The sequence below is a fragment of the Trichoplusia ni genome, chromosome 17 (assembly GCF_003590095.1).
Source record: "Trichoplusia ni isolate ovarian cell line Hi5 chromosome 17, tn1, whole genome shotgun sequence".
Lineage (NCBI taxonomy): Eukaryota > Metazoa > Arthropoda > Insecta > Lepidoptera > Noctuidae > Trichoplusia > Trichoplusia ni.
This window is the reverse complement of record NC_039494.1, coordinates 3,184,771-3,205,609: the sequence shown is the minus strand read 5'-3', so window position 1 is coordinate 3,205,609 and position 20,839 is coordinate 3,184,771. Positions and strand designations below refer to the sequence as shown.

The 20,839-nt window shown below is 36.0% G+C and overlaps 1 protein-coding gene across 5 annotated transcripts in view; it reads left to right on the top strand.

Moving 5' to 3' along the window:
- Positions 1-20,090, top strand: part of LOC113502330 (calcyphosin-like protein) — a 59,017-nt gene extending 38,927 nt beyond the window's left edge. The window contains exons 1-8 of one of the 5 annotated variants that reach the window (XM_026883864.1): positions 97-216; positions 6,237-6,299; positions 16,502-16,655; positions 17,179-17,275; positions 17,534-17,614; positions 18,393-18,517; positions 18,800-18,884; positions 19,300-20,090. In XM_026883864.1, coding sequence (XP_026739665.1) covers positions 195-216; positions 6,237-6,299; positions 16,502-16,655; positions 17,179-17,275; positions 17,534-17,614; positions 18,393-18,517; positions 18,800-18,884; positions 19,300-19,401 — 729 coding nt within the window. In that variant the 5' untranslated portion in view covers positions 97-194 and the 3' untranslated portion in view covers positions 19,402-20,090. Of the gene's footprint in view, positions 1-96; positions 217-3,057; positions 3,142-5,590; positions 5,751-6,236; positions 6,300-12,600; positions 12,801-16,501; positions 16,656-17,178; positions 17,276-17,533; positions 17,615-18,392; positions 18,518-18,799; positions 18,885-19,299 lie in introns of those variants that run through there. The other 4 variants (XM_026883866.1, XM_026883867.1, XM_026883863.1 and 1 more) reach the window with 4 other exon arrangements.
- Positions 20,091-20,839: the final 749 nt, after the last annotated feature.

The following is a 20,839-nucleotide window of genomic DNA, read 5'->3' as shown; positions in this document are numbered from 1 at the left end:
AATGAGGTGCATACTTATTTGTCACTTGTAAAACTATTGGCAGCGTAATTTAATAATGAAGCCTGACATACGTATTTATAAAAAAAATGTTTGTCAATCACTTAATAATCAAAATAATAGGTTAGGTATCATACCTAGATTTTATTGTGATTGAGTTTTAATAATTTATCAAGATTGATTTTACACGCGGCAGGATGAGCAGTGCCTCCATGGCGGGTATGTTTAAGTAGAGCTGTTTTTCTATAATTTATTTTATTATCCGCTTAATAATTTGAATAAATTTAATTGGTTCGTCTTATGTCAAAAATACTGTACCTACTGTGGAACTAGAGTTTTGTGTATCTGTGTGGAATAATGAATTTTCAGACAAAAAGAGGATATTTTATTACGAAAAACATAATATTTATTTGTATAAAGTAATGTACCACAATAACCACATTATTGCAAAATAGTAGTTGCTTTTTAAAACAGTCGTGTCGTAGGCGGGGTTTTTATCAATCTATTAAAACGACATAACAGAGCTATTTTAAAGCCGATTTGAAGTACAGATTTAGAATAAAAAACGTAACAAAGAGACAGTCACACTAGAACCGTTTTTACTGTTTTTAGGAACTCGAATACTGAATTTAAATATTTTTGAAGCATTTGAAAAATTAAAATTTGGCCTTTTGAGTGTATCATAAAATTAGCTACCTCATTAGCCTCGGAAGTTCTTTGTCTTTCTTAAGAGGTTTATTTAACAGCCGACCGAGTTACAGCGCGTAGTTTATGTCTGTTATTAGCTAAATAGGTTGTAACTAGATAATTTGATACCTACTCGTTAGTTAAAAACACCCACAAGGCACTTGGTCTTACTGTAAGGGATAGGTAATCTTCTTTTGTGAATTGTACATCAGCTATCTAAAAGATTGAGAAAATCACGCGTCACCCGCGCTTTATAGCTGCGAAAAGAAAATTTAGTATCAACTACTTGCAAACAACATTTTAACAATACTGGCCCAATTGTTTTAATCGTGAAGAAGTATGAAACATACACTTGTTACCAACTGTACCTAGTGCCTCTACTATGTAGTGTGAAAGTACTGTAATTAATTTTGGTGTTTTCCTGCCAATCTCAAGTGCACTGTACCATATTTTCAAAGACACTTTCTTGGCAACTTAAATACAGATTCATTGCAGGCTCTCCAACTCCCCACTGAAGGATACTTGAAACAAATAGGTCGCATTAGGTACGTAACACAAGCAGAGCCTACCACAAAGTTCTAAAATAAGAATGTTGCAATTGTGGAAGAGTCGCACTGCTCTATGCTGTGTAGTGCTGTCTCCCTTCCACGATGGCATTAGTCTTACTTAAAGAGTGATGGTAGGTGCTCAATGTCTGTAGTGCTTCACGTTTGGCGTTTTTCCAGATCTAGGTCTCTGCATCCAAGGCCATTTTGGTCAATGTGTATGTGGCCTTATGTTTCCTGTCTTCCGTTTCCGCAAGGCCGTAGTAGACACTACCGTTTGACCCAGATCTTCTCATTTACATAATGCTATGCACGCATGCATTTCTTTGACTTCAGGCTGAGGAATATAGTGTAGTGATAAACTCAGATAGCGGGACTGAAAATAAACCTTTTATTTTATGCGTTAAAATAAAAATAAAATGATGTACACAATAAAATGTGTAAGTTTTATGAATATCTACGAGCAAGAAAATATATATTTTTTTAAGAATCTGATACCACCCATCTGGCTTACTCTTTCGTGAGGTTGGGCGTCCTTGAGTCCTCCTATCCTTAGATATAGATACCGGTTATAGGGCCGACCCTAGGCTCGCTAAAAAAGATGAATAATGTATCGTACAAATCCTGAAAATGAAACTAATGTCAGCCCAAATACCTGACGACTAATCATTAACATTATGTCTTAGAGCAAACCTTCTTTTTAAGACAGCAGTAGTCACTTGAGGATTAACGTTAGAGGTGTCTTGCCATGTCAAATGTACGCTCATAACTAATCACGGAATCCTTTCACTCCCTTCACTTCTTCGGCAAATTGAAGATAGACTGGTGTCTATCTTCAATTTTCCAAAGAAGTATAGAGAATCTACCCTATCTCTTAATTTAAAATGACCTCGTCTATTGGACTACATCACCCTCAAAACTGCAACAAATTCCTTTAAGTGCTAGTTATAGCCCCCCTGCAAAATGCCTATAATTTATTCATGGGGGTTCTAATGCCCTTGAAAACATGTGTATTGGCCTACACCAGACGCACTATCGATCGATAGAATAAATATGAAACCGTGGCACGATAATTACCTATCTATCTAGTTGGTGCTATTGTAATGGTGATGTTGGCCCACACATTGTATTTATCTAGATAGGGGATTGATTGATTGTTTATTGGAATTAAGTGGTTTCATATATTTACTGCAGGAGAGGAATCTGTAATTTATTAGTTGCTCAAAGTAGTCAAAGTATTATTGCTCATTTATATAATACCCGTGGTTTGCATTAATTGCAATGTCCTTCTGAACGTCCTTCCCTTAAATCGATATCGTATTATAATGATTATGGACACGGTATGCTATACTTAATTAAACAGGGTGTGTTTTTATATTTCAAATTAATTAACACGATATTAAAAATTATGTGCAAGATTACGTCGTAATTTTTTGACCGCTTAGGTAATTCTTTGTAGATTTTACAAAAAAATATTAATAATACTTAAACGAAATACTCATTTAACAATAGCTAATTTGATTTTTCCTGCTCACACGAATTATTATTTCTACCACGCAACTAGGCTGCAGTCTTTATTTACCAAATCAGGAACAAGGACGATACTTCACTTGACTGCGTCATTCTATCTTTACATCTCCGCGCGAGTTACCATGTTCATATCTCTAATATAGATAAATCACTACTTAACCAATTAATAAAATAAATATCAAATTAAAAACAACACCGTGTCGGTCTAGTAATGTATAAATAATTAACGTCAATTCGATTGTTGATCGATTTCTGTAGCTGATGTGTGACAAGCATTGTCATTTGTCAGTAACGGCACAAGCATTGTAGAGTCACGGCTGAATAATCTTGTGTCTTTGCCTGATTGTCTATCTATCTAAGAATAGCAGACAGTGCTGTTGACGTGAGTACCAAAGTTTTTTTTTTAATACTGTTTCTTTTTTTCGGCAGTTGCCTTGAATGATCAGATTGCCGGTACTTTTGTAAAAAGGCACGAAATTATTTTTCTTCATTCATCAGGCATATTTTGTCGTTACCGTTTTAAATATTTAAGATATTTTGTGAATAAAGGATATGCCTTTCACTCCATTAAAAATATGGGGTTAAACTACAGTTTATACAGTCAAGAACTTGAGTGGATATATTTTTGTGGCTTTCTACCCTAGCAACATGTGAATCGGTTATGATAAAATGATACATGTGTCGTCTGCTGAAGGTTTTATCAATTTCTGCCCGTCTAATAATAAATGAGAATAGTATTCATCAGCGTTTTATGCAGGTGCCAAATAAGTGAGGCTGCCACATAAAACCATGAATTCAAGTCAAAGTATTTTAATTTAAACAAAAAGTAACAAACACACCCATTATTAATCTAAATATTATGGAAATCACTCTGCAAGCAAACGGAAACCGGAGAAAGCTAACTTGCCAATTAAGTAGAATTTCAAGGTTCTTCTAATTCGCCCGCCAATTTCTTGCCACTCTGGTTAAAACTGGCACTAAACACAATTCGATAAATAAACAATGAGTAAGAAATTTAGATAAACGATTAAACATTTCGCGAACCCACGTACGAAGGACAATCACATTGAGAAAGATGTAGATTCTAGATCATTCAAAATTATTCATTTTCTAGAATGTTCGCCGGCTATGACGCGCTTTTAAAGTTAGTCAATGAAAACCGTAGGTTGGTATGTCATGACTCATTTTCTTGTTTACTAATAAAACCGTGTCTAGCATGACTAGTGTGACGTCAAATCATCTGTTTTAGGTGATTTTCCTTATCTAAAGCTATAGTATGATACTATTATTACTGTATCTAAAGTGTTTTACTGCTATGGTTTACTGTTATCTAATAGCTTTATAAGGATACCAGCAGTTGCCCGCGACTTCGTTCGCGTGGTTGGAAGATGTAAGTTATGACACCTTGGGCTACAATATCGCAATTTTCTTACGGAACCCTAATATTTTTGAAATAAATTATAGCCTATGTTCAGCGGGGATAATGTAGCTTCTCAACAGTGAAAGAATTTTAAAATTGGACCAGTAGTTTAGAAGCCCATTCGTGTCAAACAAACAATCAAATATTTCCTCTTTATAATATTAGTATAGATAAAGAGTGCCATTTGTGTTTGTTTCCGCGGCTGGTGAATGAATGGTCGTCTTGATAAAAACGTAAAACTTCATGCCCAAGTTAGTTGGATGTTAAAATATGATCTTCGTGTTATAATCACGTTACGCCTATAATTTATATTAATAAGAAATCCCAAAACGTCCGTATTGCAGTTAATTCCGCGTCGCTGTTGCCTGGACCACGTCCCAACTGTTTGGGCCCGAGGCTTACGTGCTAAACCTTGGCCTATTTAAACTTGGCACCATTTCAGAATTTTTAAGACATTACGTAACCTTACATAAGCCAAAGAAAATTCCTTTTCCGCAATGAAGTAAAATTGACGCAAATGGGTTGTGAAGAGAGTGCCATAAAAATTATCCTTCTTTATCACAGTCGGATAAAATCAACCCTATAATATGCTAATCCAAGGTGTCACCTCCCTCCACACCAAATATCATCGAAATCGGTTCAGCCGTTTGAGCGAGAAGAGGTAACAAATATACACATACAAACACACGCAACATGTTTGTATTTAATAATATTAGTGTCATTTAGCTTTTTCAAGTTCTTTTGTTGGTCCTTTTAGTAAAGTAATGATTATGATGTGTGCCAGACAATAGTGACTCATTAATGGTAATTACCAGCATGAAATTGTATGTATCGATTTTCTTTGTTAGACATGTATGTGTTAGATTTTTATCGAAAATTGTGTGTCTATTGATATTGGACCGTTTGGTTGTCACGTTAGGCAATTAGTTTGTCTGTCACGTTTTCACGCTAATGTTATAAGGTCATTATTTTAATTTTAATGTAGGTTATTTAATTGACGATTAATTCTCATGCTAGTCTTTAACCGCGGTTCCACTTGATGATGACTTAAAGCAAAACAGCCTGTACTTCTTCTTAGAGTTCAAGCCTACCGGGTTCTCTTCAAAAGAAAGTTCTTAGCTTTAGCGTAACAGATAGATTTGAAAGGTATTCCTAAAAGTTATACTTTAACAATCTATACTCTATACTAATATATAAAGCTGAAGAGTTTGTTTGTTTGAACGCGCTAATCTCAGGAACTACTGGTCCAAATTGAAAAAATAATTTTGTGTTGAATAGACCATTCATCGAGGAAGGCTTTAGGCTATAAACCATCACGCTGCGACTAATAGGAGCGAAGATAGGTACAATGGAAAATGTGAAAAAAACAGGGCAGGTATAAATCATAACTTATATCTTCTACCCACGGGAACGAAGTCGCGGGCAACAGCTAGTAAACAATAAAAATAATGTGATAAATTGCAGTTTTCAGTACAGAATTTTTATATCCCCAGAGAGAGGAACTCTTACAGAACTCAACACTCATGGTAGAGAATGTCTCCAAGAGAGACATTTGTCTAAGGATGTAAATTGTAAGGCTTGTCTATCATTCGTATTGTTCGTATCGTATCTATTAGAAGTGAATAAATAACATCGTAGAAAGCGGTACTTATCATCAAAATCGATATTCGTCAAGGTTGTGTATCATGATATAAGTATGGGTATTGGTTTCCAAGAATTGCCCCTCAATTTTCTTCACATTGTTTGATTTTATTAAAACGTTCGACGAAATAACACTATATTAGGCTACGAGTTACTTAAATATGTTTTAGAGTATTTTGTTTTCTTTTGTTGTTTCAAGGAGGTTGTAACTTGTAGCTTACGATGACTGCCTTATCTTTTGACAAATAAATTATATCTAGTGAAAGATGAATGTTAGGAGCGCTGAGGCCGGTTAAAAGGCTAAGCCTAGTCGAAAAAGCTCGTTAAAAACATAACATCCCTTCATTTTACTTCCTAGATATTAATCGCTGAGTTTTCTTCATAATATGTTATTAATAAAAACATTTTGTTAACAGCCTGCTTCAACTACGACAACGTGTCCAAAGGGAAAGGCGATAAGAACGACGTTATGGACAGCGGTAAGTAGAATTATTAATACTCTCGTCAATAAATTACCACCTAAACGGTTTAGATCATTTGTAAAGAAATCATTTGTCAAGATTGTTTGAGTATTACGTCCATAATAACATAGCCTATGGCCGCTTTTTACATGTACTATCTACAGCCATTGTAGCGAGCTGCGAGGCATATACGTTTAAGAAATAGCTTTATTCACCTAGATTGACAATCGAGACAGACTTCTAACGATCAGATGAAATCATTCCACTGGATCTAAAAAACAAATGGCATAACATCTTTTGATACGATACTCAGTCGCAGTGAGAAGACAGCCTTATACAGTACATTAACGGGACAAATAAAAACAGTTACGTGGTAGATAACTTACGTGTTGGTAACGATACTTAAATAATAGGGGTGGGTAATGCGGGCCGTTAAAACAGTACATAAAGTTTTACTTGGCGTTTTGTGTCTAAAAACCTATACCTTTTTGCATAAACCATGCATATGGCTTGTAGCCTTCTACTATCTCTTCTGTAATTGTGATATGACATATCGCTGTACTTCTAGCTCTTAGCTCTTACAACTGCAACAACGAGTTAGAATAGTAAGAAAAATTGTATAAAATAAATAATAAAAAAACGAGAAGCTATGGTTGAAAACCTTCATAGACGGATATTGAAAAACAATCTTAGTAATTACTACGAAAATAATAATAGTTTAGTAAGATCCTAACGATACCACTACAATACTTTTGTATATTATCATCTTCCATAATAATATCTGCCATAGCAACTTCATACTCATACAATTGTGAAATGAAATACTACTCAGAAATAGTTCGTAAGAAACATATTATTCTACGCCCGCTACCGTTAGTTTCATTGTCAACAAGAAATGCAAACATTATCGTTTGAGCAACAATCGTTTGACATAAACAAACAACAATATTAATGTTTGTATTCTTTTACTTTACTACCATCTACACTCATATAAATTATCGTGATAAAGGCATGACTTATTGACACAAGAAGCAAAACAGATTACTGGACAGGACAACCATTGCAGTTTTTTTCCAACTAGGTTGTCCCATATCTATGATCAAAATTAATAATTTTAAACTTAAAAAAAAACGACTCCCGCAGTAAGGAATGTAATCTATGTGTCGCGGGGGTTTTACAAACTTAAAAAAAACCCGGCCAAGTGCGAGTCGGACTCGCGCACCGAGGGTTCCGTACAAACCTGCAAGGTTTACAAAGTTCGTTCATTACGACAATCGAGTCATATAAATATATATTTTGAAATGTAACTAAAAATTTATGGTTTTCGTAATTTTTCCTTTATCTATGCTATAAGACGTTGCTTCGTACCAAATTTCAAGATTCTGAGTTCACTGGAAGCACCCTGTAGGTTTTGATTCCCTTGCAAGTGTCGAAAATTTGCGGCATAAACGGCTGTATCTTTTGACTGCGTTGGCTTAGAAGTTTGATTTTTTCACAGCTTCAAGGGACAGTAGACCTGAGTAATTGATATAAATTTCAGCTTCATACCTCCACGCGTTCCCGAGAAAAAGGGTCTTGACAGACGGACGGACGGACGGACAGACGGACGGACGGACAGACGGACAACAAAGTGATCCTATAAGGGTTCCGTTTTTTACTTTTGAGGTACGGAACCCTAAAAAATAACATGCACGAAAACACCCAGACTTAGATCAAGCATCGTGGATCACACAAATGCTTGTCCTACGCGGGGATCGAACCCGCGACACGTAGCGCCAAGCGCGTTTGGTGACCTCAACCACTCGGCTATCCATGCAGTCGGTTGGTGCTATTTGTCTTACTCTTTAATTGACGAAAAACGCTCAGAACTTTGATAATGTCCTTGTAAACTTGTAAACTTTGGGGTCTTCCGTTGGTCTAGAACGATGCAGGAACCTATGTGTATGTAAATTAATATCCAAGTTTTGATATAAATATATAAATGTACTACTTAGATCGTCTTAATCTGTAATAGAAAAACGTTCCGTTGTTTTTTTCGGTAGAACTCGTATTCCACGTAGGGTAAACATAAACACCGAGAATCTGAAAACATGTCAAATTATGTTTAATGAGTATCCAGGACTCCTATCAAAACCGTGTTTCAGAGTTCTTAAGAACCTCTTTATAAAATACTAATATAATACTATTAAACTGTTGGAACACTACTAGTTTAAGGGTTTTATGGTCGAAAACTAATCAAATTTGTATACCCCATTTTACCCTTATTAAACTATACTTTCAGTACTTAATTAACTGGAACGGAATTAATTTTAAATACGTTACAGCAATTGTTTGTACCTTGATGACGTGTTAAGGGTGGTGTCACGCGAACGAGGGTTATACATAGGTAGTTACGTTTGTTATTTAAACCTGGGGCAGCGACCTTTTAGTTAGTACAGCAGGCCTACCATCAAGTCTTATAAAAAGACTCTCACAGTCGTGGAAGCGAGAGAGGGCGCTACAATACGTAGAGCGAGGTCTCGGTTTTCTTAACTGTTAGAACCTCAGATCTCTTTATAAGAAATGTGTAAGTAATATACAGCTAGCTGTTGCCCGCTTGTCTAACCCGAAAATGATCCCACAGGAGCATAAAATCCGTGTCTATGTAATCCTATGTGTTAATCCTAGTTATAAACTATCTATATACCAAGCTTTGACGAAATACGGTCAATAGTGTTTGCGTGAAAGAGGAACAAACACCCATACATACCTATATATACTTTCACGCTTATAATATTAGTTGGATTAATTATCTCTTTTGATAATCCTGGCTTAGTAGGTAGTTTATTTAGCATAGGTTGCTAAAGAAAATACATTATAACAATTTACCATCACGAACAAAATAAATTATACCCAGACTTAAATACTTACACGAAGTAATAAAATCTATGAATATAAAGTGTTTAAAATAGAGGTTTCGCGTTACCAATTTCTAGAAAATTTAGTTGAAAGAGTAATACAATGTTCACTGTTTTTCAGTTTTCAAGGCAATACTACCTATAGTGTAATTCTGGTATTATTCATCAAGCTCTTTTAAAAACTTTCTAAGTCAATTAATCAAAATACAAAAAAGCAGGGTTGTTACTTCTATTTTATGGTTTTGGGTGTCAAACAAAAAAGACATAGTATCACGGAAATTTTCTAGAATGATTAACTTCAATTCTCAATGCTTTATTGCGTACCATAATGTATACAAAAAATAGGTTAATTAATTATTTAAAATAAACTAGCTGTTGCCCGCGACTTCGTCCGCGTGGTTAGAAGAAATTGCTACTATAATTTGAGATTTAAACTATCCTATCTCTCAAGTTGGATCGAACTGCACATGGTGTGCGAATTTTATTATAATCGGTTAAGTGGTTTAGGAGTCCATTGGGGACAAACATTGTGACACGAGATTTATATATATTAAGATATATTTTTATTTTTTCTGTATTTATACTTCATTATTATGTATATAGACTGTTTTATTCATAACATTACTAAAAACAAAATCAAATATAGCAAGTGAGTAACAGCTGTCAGATTTTGTCCGAACCGTATCTATTTGCCGCAGTTGTCCAGACAATGCTTAGGAATCGACCCCGTTTCCGAAGATCTCATTGTAGGACCAACCCTAAAGGTTCGCCTTGAACTGTACGATAACAATTAATTCACTCTGCTGGGGTCGTGTTTGTCGTTGTTCACCTTAATTTTACGGTGTACTAACTTTAATAGCTTCCTTTCAATAAATTAATAGGCTGACAACTGTTTTGTTCGATACTTCGCAAAAAGAGTAAGATAGAGGATTTTTACGCATTTTTAGCTCACGCCGGGAGTCGGGTGGATCGACCAAACTGTTCTGTTGCCAAGGGCGTAATATCTGCATTAAACGCACACCTCGCCATCTGCTAAGTCGCAGTGTGAATTTCTGAAATTAGTTATACTGCCATATTATACTTGATACGCGTAAACTCCTTGGTACCTTTTAATTTGGGTGTTGCGAGTCATTACAATTTTAAGCTTTGTTTTCTTCTTTCGTTCACGGAATCACAAGCTTGGCTTCCAAAAACATGCCAAGTGGTGTTAGTCGTTTTTCTATCAAGTTCTTGCATTATGTACGTCCCTTAACTTAGTCTAATAGACAATTGACGTGGCTTCCTTCTTTCAATCAAATAGATTGTTAAGGGAATTGCATTGAAGGAAACCCTATCTTTTATTAAACATTGTTGCATTAGAAGTCTTTTCTTTTAACTCCAAGTTAAGCACCTATTGGACGTAGACTAAAGCTAAGCCTCAAACGTAATTATCTGCTTCATTAGCTTATGTAAAGGAATTTCGTTTGTACATTGTGTTTCTAGACCTACCTACATTTTTGGTCGTGGTCCAATTATTGCAACCGGCGCTACGGTATGATTTTATCCTATTGTTTTGATCCATCCCGGTATTTGATGTCTTCTTTATTGGCGTACTTCCTTTATACAGTACAGTGTCAACATTCAATGATTTTTCCTATACCAATAGATTAGAATTGCAAATTTCGGCCAGTCAATATTTTTAGGTAAGATTTTTATCACAAAACTTATTAGAAACAAATACTTAGTGCTTATTTTTAATGTTACTGGGTTTAGATAATTACAATTATATCTAAATGCCTTTCCAGTCTCCCGCCCCTACATATTTAATAATTTAATTCCGAAGCTGAAGCCGTATCATTCGCTAAACGCGCTGACACTGAGTATTCTGCATAACATCTGCATTGCGTATTATGGAACTGGGATAATTAATGCCGATCATTCGTCATGCACGAATGCACATAGTTATTGTAATTCGTACAAGCCTACAATAGAATGAACTCGTGAACGATAAAAGAATTGAATCGCGTCGGCTAAATGCAGGACCTGACCACGTGAAAATTACATTGCACCGCATTCGTTTCGGATTCGGATTTAGAATTTCAATCCTTCAGACTAGGATTTTTTCGAGATAAAGTAATACTGTGAAATATCTAATACACGAACATTGTATGGAATATATGTTATTAATTACTGATTTGGTGATACTCATTGTCTACCTATTTAGTGACATCACTAATACGAGGGATAGTTGTACCATGTTTATATATTTACGTTATATTGTGGTTAATTAATAAAATCACAGAAAATAAATAGTACTTATATTACCTACGCTAAAGAAACTATACTCCTCTTCTATTGTTAAAAATCCTAAAAGGAAAGGATTCTCGTTAGGTAAAGGCAAGAAAAACGTAATGTTATGCCTATCCTTTTCTGACTCACACACACGATACGAAAGTCGTTTACATAATGCAGGGTAATTCGTTCTCTCCGTACTATGTATTTAAGTTTGACTGTATGATTGTGAAGTAAAACACTTTTATCACACGCAAACGTGAATTGTAAACTGTAATGCCGTTTTCTTATGAACCTCCCCTCAACGTGGATGTAATTTATGCAAATAAAGACCTTATTCTGTGTATTGCAGGCTTGCGAGCATGGCACTCTTTGTGAAAAGCTGAATAAAACGCCTTATCAAAATGCTTATAATAAGGATGTTGATAATTTGTTTTCAGTGTTCGGCTTGTAGTTTAATGCATAATAATGAAAACGTATTTTTTTATTTTGGGTCACAAACATGAACTGATTTCATCTCAGCCTATCGCCGTCCACTGCTGAACGTAGGCCTCCCCCAAAGAGCGCCAACCATGAACAAACATGAACTGATTAAGTTACTGAAAAATGTATTCGTGACGTCACGATTGTGTATAAATTTTGCAGCAACGTTACGATACAATAACAAGCCCTCTCTACTAAAGTTTTAAGCAGTTTAATCTTTGTTGATCTGTTATCTTTATTTTTTTTATATCAAATATTTTTTAGTTATCTAACTGAGGTACTTATTAAAAATATTTTTAGATACTTTTTATACCGAGTCATCATCCCTATTCGTCGTAGCATTATACAATGACGAATTTCGGGGTTTATTAGTTAGCATCTCATCTTCTGTTTCGACTTTCGGTTCAGTAACCAACCACCATTACCCTACCTTGCGTTTTTTTCCTATTCACTTCACTTTGATCAACTAAGTAGTTAACTTAGTAGGTAACAACATAATAGCAACTTACTACTAACTATTATTATTAAATAAATGTAAAAGGAAATATTTAATAATAGTGTACTAAAAACTTTTTGGTGGCCACCCTAATTTCCTTCTAGACTGTTTCGATCTCGGCTCCCGGTCGGGGGCAGGCTTGAGGCCGGTAGTGAGCGCACACTCGCGCGGTTGCGACGCGGCGCTCAGCAGTTGGCGCCGTTGGCGGCAGTCGGAACAAATACCCGAAGGCTTCAAGACGCATTGTCGTTGCTTAAAAAAAATGTTGAGTGAAAGAATCTAATCGAGTGTCAGTGTTGTGTGTCGTGAACTGTGACTAATTGTTTAGCTTAAACAAAATGTATTTAGGAAAACTTAAAACTTCATCAAACAGTAAGATAATTTAATATATTTACCGGTGTTTTGAGCTATGTAATATGTTACACTGAAATTATTGACATTTCATATGTTTCCCTCTATTTTATTTAAACATGTCGGCTTGTTTTCAATCTTCGTTTAAATAATATCAAAATATCCGACAATTTACATATAATTAAACGATAGCGTTTGGTCATAATAGTAACGTTTACGTAGATCAGCTGATATTTTTAAGATAACAGTTATAATGAACTAGCGATAAACGGCGAATGCACTTACAAACCGCAAAGCTGACATTTTTAGGTTAAATAATGGCGCATAAAAAATGTAACAACAACAAGCGTCATACTAAAATAACTCGCGAGGTAAGAATATTATGTTTTCACATGAAGTTCGACAGGTGTTGTCTTCCTACTTTCTATAATTATGTTTGTTAGGTTACTTTAATTATTAATCAAACATTGTCGGCTTATCGATTGACTCGATTTCGACGGGGCCGGCCCGGTGGGTTTGCTTGGCAACCCGTATGACACAAAATAATAAACATAATGTGTCATGCGGGAATAAGCGCGTCAGGAAATTGTAGGTTAAACTTTTTATAATAGCAACCGTTACTGGCGTAAGTAATTACGAGTTCTACTTAATGGTAATGACGAAATATGAAATTAAACTTTACTGCTAATTGCTATGACTTACATCTGATACCTAACTATTATGTTATTGTAAATCCTTTTCTAGATTTGCAAGTCAAGTGTATTTATAGACGTATTCATTAACTCAAATCGTTCTTAAAATATCTGTTCGTCTCCTTTCATTCCATTTAACAGTCACAAAGACAGGGTGACATTTAGGGTGACTTATTTGAGTCACGTTTTTGAATAAAGTGGTTAGTGTACTAATCTGCCTGTTAACTACCTATCTGTTTACCTAAATAGGGGCTCACCCACCCTAGTACCTACGTTTCTACCGTCCCACCTGCTTACGTAAATAATGGGGTATTTTTTAAATAAGTATCTGGAATGACAATATTTCGGTTGAAGTAAAATGTAAAGATAAAGAAAATTTATTTGTACCTAATTAATTGTTTAAGTATATAGTTTTACATATCAAGGAGCGATCTTAATTCGAAATAATAATAACAAATAAATAAAATCATTCTATGAAAGTCCGGTATTATGTAGCATGATCATGAATGGCCTATGTTAATAAATACCGCCAATCCAAAAAAGGAAGGTAGGTATGATAGTAGATTATGTAAAATGTAACTAAACATACGTATTTCCATAAATATCCGAAATTAGTTATGTTGATAGATACGGCGTAGGTATTTCCTGTTTTCGTAATTGATTGAAAGAATTATATCATGGATACCAATAGCACAGTAAAATATGTAAGATAATATTACTGTGCTGATAATTTAGTATAAGAACTGGTAAAAGTTAGGAGTAAGTGGGACTCGCAAAATGTACCTACCCAAGTGACACAATGTTACCTGGACCTTTTTATAACCACACCACCCCTAATTCTTAGAAAACTACGGTACCGTGTGGTTTTTGTAAGCCCTTAGGGTATTTTATTGTTTGTTAACGACGCCCAAAAATTATTAGCTATTCAAATAATTTAGAACTATACTCCATTTGTTTAGGACTTAAAAATAGTTAACAATATCTGTGTCTTATTGTCGAAAAACTGTTTAAATGCGACTTTTTAAAACAAAAATATACAGACAATTTATACCAAATCAAACGTACAACAAAACTGAAAATATTTGACGTTTATTTATTTCACAAATGCACACAGCGTATTTAATTTGTGTTTGCATAAAAAAGACGCACCAAGATTGTTAGCTAAACAAATTGAATATATATGATAACGATCAATAACTTCAATTGTTTACCAATAAATCAGTTAATGGATTAATTCGATATTAATCTGGGTCAAGAAACAGTTTTGAGGGTTTATCGCGTGATGCTGATAGCATGATAGTTTACCCTTTTCGGAAATTGGATAACTTTGTTTCACTCAACTGGTACCGGCGATTGAGCTTTCATTGATATATTCTTAAACGCCTTCTTATAATGCAATACTGCGCAACAATAATGGAATTATTGTTTGTTTGTGGAAGTGGAACTTTGAAACCGCGGCGAATATTATGAGAATAAAACCAGCTGGGCAAACGAAGTCCCTTCTTTGCTTCACAACTTCTGAGATTTTTATGATTTTTAGTTTAGCGCGTCTATCCGACAAGAAAAGATAATATAGGAACTAAAAAAATAATTAAATAAATAATATTATTATTATATTCTTATAGTGTGGTTACCGAGGTAGGTAACTGACCTCATGGTTGTAACTGCGTTCGCTACCCGCCAACGCCTCGCAGGGGCAAGCAAACGAAACAACTACATATTGTTGTCTCTCACTTTGCACCGCAATTCCTGATTTTTCGCAGCTCTCACAGAATTAGATTACATTCCTTTTGCGTCTAGATTACAAACGCGTAACACGGTGACTGGATCATATGTTTTAAAGCTTGTACTCGCGGCGGGTATACGGTATAATATTATTTTCTCTGTCCGTTTTAAGAATAACCTTTTGAGATGCTGGAAAGTTTACGAAAAAATGAACAACAATACGTTACTGATACGATTACGTTGAAAGTCTCTTCTTAGGGCGATCAGAGTGTATTGTTGACGCAACGTTGACGCGTATTTATAAAATAGAAAATACCATGCACGCATGGGCAGTTTCATCGGATAGTCTCATATAGATACTCATCTATAGTTGCACGATGACATGTAAGACACATAGGGTACTTAAGTGTATTTTGCACATATAATATTATAATAAACATTAAAAATAAAATGGAACCATCTGCTCTACTGCAACAATATTAGACTACTAGCTGTTGCCCGCGACTTCGTCTCCGTGGTTAGAAGATATAAGTTACCTTTTTTTCACATTTTCCATTGTATCTTCGCTCCTATTAGTCGCAGCGTGATAGTTTATAGCCTAAAGCCTTCCTCGATGAATGGTCTATTTAACACAAAAATATTTTTTCCTGAGATTAGTGAGTTCAAACAAACAAACAAACTCTTCAGCTTTATATATTAGTATAGAAGTATAGAATGTATAGATTAATAACGAATACAATGACGTATTTTTGCCGTATGATCGTTGTAAGTTAAGTGTCACAATATACGTAGGTGTAGCTCATTTAATTTTGTAAAGAGGCTAGTAAAATGCGTGGGAATTTGTGTCATTGGGTGTGCCGCCCTTTCGTGTCATATTCATAGTCATCACTCTCTAGTGTATTGGGGCTTTAATTTTTTATGTCTCCTATTTACGTCTCCGTAGTCTATATACATAGACTGCATATAAAATGGTAGCTTCTGCTATCATGTACTCGACTAAATCGGCCTTACAGCATTTTTTTTCTATTTTTTTATGCTATGTAGATTCTGATTACGATTCGATATACTGTCGAAAAAATATCAACTTGCAATTTGATAAATTTCCTGCCAACCTCCTAACGACCCTTCTGTATAGCCATTGCGACTGTGTAGTTTCCATGAACTTGGTTCCAAAAGTTTACGTAAACAACGACCGTTTCGTGTGACTCGACTAGTAATATCTATCATGGACTGACAAAATCCGTCACTTGCTATAATAGAAATTATTCCGTATCGAAGCTAACAAAATCCTTTTATAACTTGCAGTAGCATGGCACAGACCGATGTCGGCGACGTCGCGGCAGGAGGAGGAGCTGATGCAGAAGTCTGCGCGCGCGCTCACCGCCGCCACCGACCCGCTCGAGAAGCTGCGCCTGCTGTGCCTGTCCCGAGGAGCCTCTGGAATACTTGGCCTTGGAAGGTGGGTTTAGAAAAAATATGCACATGCTTATGGTTTTACTATTTTTCTTGCCAGTTTCAAGACAATTGATCTGTTCTGGGACTCACCGAGTTTTAGTGTCTCGGTGGTTATGTTGGTGTTAGCGTTACCAGCGTAAGATCCCAAAGGTGAACTCCTACGATTCGATCCCTGCGTAGGACGAGCATTTTTGTGATCCGCGAATGCTTATTTTCATTTGAGTCTGGGTGACCCCACGACACAAGGATTTAAATCCTTAGTGCGGGGATCTAAAAAAGTAGAGAGAAAGTAAAAAAGTTAGACACATAACCTTCTTTGGGGATGCCCACGACTACAATGTTCCCCCCCGAAGTTCATTGGGTGATTAGTTTTGCCCGGTCGGGTCGGGTCAGGTTCCATTCGCGCGAATCAATAACGGTCATGGGCTTCTCTTTGAAACAAAAATTGTTGATCATGGTTTAAACCCAGGTTATGTAATAGTTTGATACTTCTTAACACTTATTTTTATTTAAATCTATAATTTCAGGATCTTCCGTAGAATGGATGACGACGGCAGCAAGCAGCTGAATCAGGAAGAGTTCTTCAATGGCATTAAGGAGACTGGACTAGAACTTAGTCATGAGGTGATTGAGTTTTACCTTTTAATTTTATATCACCTACGCTTTGATCTGGCTAGTTATAGTAAACATGTAAATGTATATTTCGTACAATAAACGACAAACGTTTAGAATTTCTCGAGCATAGATTTCCTTAAGACACGATAATATTGTTAATAAAAATTATAAATCTTGTTCTTCGTATCCTGTATCATTTTGTTATAATTCTACTTATCTTATTTCTTGACTCAAATTTTTACTAAACCTGTATGTTAATATTTCCAGGATGCAATGGAGCTGTTCGAAAGGTTCGACTCCGATAAGAGCGGCTCCATCAGTCTCGACGAGTTCCTCGTACACATTCGGGTGAGTACTAACAACTACATTAAAAGATAGAGTTAGATATTTAAGAAAGTTTGATCAACAGACGATTTACTTGGCCATTTCTGACTTCTTGTTGGAAAAAGTAATGGAGTTTTTACCAAATCACGATTTTAATGTTATGACTTAGAGTAACATTTAAAAAAAAACAATTTTGTCCCTATCGCCTGACACGTAAATTATTAAGTGGTAATCAATGCCTAATTCGGATTATTCAGACACCACTGACTTGTTGGTCTAGTGTTGGGTGCCCGGACTGCTATACTTGACTAACACCCAGGGGAATGTTTGCGACGGGGGGTCGCATTTCGGTGTGACAGGTGCAACCCCAGTATGAGGCAAGGAGGCCGACGCTCTTTACACATCGGTCTCCACAAACAAACGCGAAAGCGAGCCGCCGGCCCTACTCAACGGCCGGCGGATCCCCGCGGCCGGCACTGTGTAGTAATGCAAAGCAGCTCCACGTGCCGGCGTCAAACGCGGCTGACGTCATCCGGCGGTTAGGTTTAGTCAGTAAGAGTCTGACTGACACTACCCGTCCTCCCTCCCGGGAGGGCGGGTGTCCATGAGGACTCCCCCGCCTTGAATGTTTGTTTGATGATTACGATCGTTTTTTCTGCCTGGATTACTCTGGATGTAATTTATCTATATTATTTATAAGTCTTTTTAGTTTCAGCCTAGATGGCGTTGTGTGAATATTGTTGAGTATCATTATTATGTTAACGTGTTTCGCTATATAGTATGTCATGCATTATGTCCCCAGCCGCCCATGTCAGACTCGCGGCGCGCTATAGTGGAGCAGGCGTTCCGGAAGCTCGACAAGACCGGGGACGGCGTCATCACGGTGGAGGACATCCGGGGCATGTACTCGGTGACTGCGCACCCTAGGTAAGAAGAATAACAGTTATTTATTGTTTCATAAGTTACTTTTATAACATTAAGCGACATACAGTGGTCCCCAAACTAAGTCGATAACTTGTATTTGCGAGATTTCATTCATGCACCTTTGATTTAATAATTGCATTGGCTTATTAATTGGTGACGAACGTAGATGCCTCTTTACGTCTCTTGGGTTTCCACGTGCCCTTTGGTCTATAAGTATCAGTGTGTAATCAATTTGTGAGTGAATCGAAAGGGATATGGTTTTTATTTATTAAATCCGGTTTTTAGGTACATGAGCGGTGAAGAAACCGCCGATCTCATCCTGAACAAGTTCCTGTCTAACTTCGAGTCTGAAGGATCTGTGGACGGCAAAGTAAGTAGACTTGTTGATGTTAAACTAACACCTGCAAAGAGTATGAATTGATTTTAACATCGAGGTAGAAATATATTTCAAGCCGATAGAACCTGTTACGTGCACGCGTTTTCTTATTTCATCTTTATTGCTGTCATCAACAGATTGCCATGATTTAACATCATAAAATTCCTGTTAATTTTAGTAAGAAACCTATTTATATATATTGTTTAAATTATATTGTATTTGCTGCGCCCTAGAGGGTCCACAATGGGTAAGAGCCCATTTTGTAACATCTGTGTAAATGTACATGAGTAGCAAAAGAACCTCAACGAATTGGCAATCAAAACTGTTTACGCCCTCATCCCCTCCCCCAGATATTATCAAGATAGAGGTGTCATGACAGTCTAATACTAATTAAAAACAATGTTCCCAGGTAACTCTGGAGGAGTTCATGAACTACTACAGCGGCATCAGCGTGTCGATCGACAACGACTGCTACTTCGATCTGATGATGCGACAGAGTTACAAGCTCTAAACGTTTACATTACCGTATTCAACCCGCCTTCATGAAAGTACGAACATTGTATCAGAGCCTGCACAATCTCCGTATTCATAAACGTCCCCCTTTAGTGGCCTGTCTCTGTCACTGTTAAGTGGAAAGAGACAAATATGTCAGTAAAAATGTCGTTTAGGAATATGGTTGTTAAATCTCGGCGCTACATAATACGTAGTTTTTTTTGCAAATGTTTGCACAAATTTGTTATTTTGACTTAAAATTGTAATGTTGCCAGTATATAATTAAATATTTCAAGAAATAGTATTTTTTTTAATCAACTTTCTCAATTTGAAGAGTTTAGCTCATCGTTAGAACCATCTTCTCTGTTTCTATAGAAGTAATAGCTTATCCGTCCATTTGGAATGTGTGACCAGTACAATAAAAGCAAATATTCTTTGTTTTTGATGTCTTTTCACGCTGAATTCTCTTTCTATTCATATTTTCGATATTTTTGTATTATTTTTACTTAGTGTTTCGTACTTTCAATGGTTCTTGCGTTGCTTTTAACTTAGCACCAACTCTGAGGCCGCTATTTTCTAAAGATGGCGTTCTCATGTGCACTTGTATTCCTAACGTTAATTTAATATAGTATTATATTTTTGTTTCGGAAATTATTATCGTGCGGTATGATATTTATGTTGATTCCAATAAATTACAATTTTCATTTAGTTGTGTTTTATTATTCTGTTGATACAAAATATACCCAGTCAACTACTAGTCAGATTTGGAAATAAAATCAGTTAAGGTCTGCCAGTCTCATTCTCAGACATACACACGCTTGTCCAAAGGGGATCGAACCCGTGACACGTTGCGCTTAGTGGGTTTGGCGTGGTGACCTCATATCACGTCACTTGTTGGTAGTATTTTCAACGATTTTAAATTGCTTATATTTTGTTTATAATCAATCTGAGGGCCTTATTAGATAAAGCTAAACCTGACCTTAGGTTTATACATATGAGCAGCAAGATGTGGATACATTGTAATTTATGACCAGCTAAAGACAGCTGAACTCTGATATTCATCCTCAACATAATAACTCCTCGATTGATAAACGTCAGTTGTATAAAAAACTTACTTATTGTTTTGATAGCAATAACAGCAACATAACCTTATCGAATATTTCTATATAAATAATGCTTTTCTATATGTTTTGATTATGGACGGATGTAAAGTTAGATAGTGAGATACAGTTTTTATTTGGTGGCGTAAAAGGTATCTATTTACATATCTCCCTTAGAATTAATCGAATGGAAAATAAGAATTACGCACCCAGCTATAGAAATTTCCTCTCGCTATTAAATGAACACAGCCACCGTTTGCAACTGGACTGGTTTGAAGGCCGAACAGAGTGTGTGACTTTAAGAAAGTAATATTATTATGTTCGTGAAAGCGTGATAGCGTCTCTCGTCCACAACCG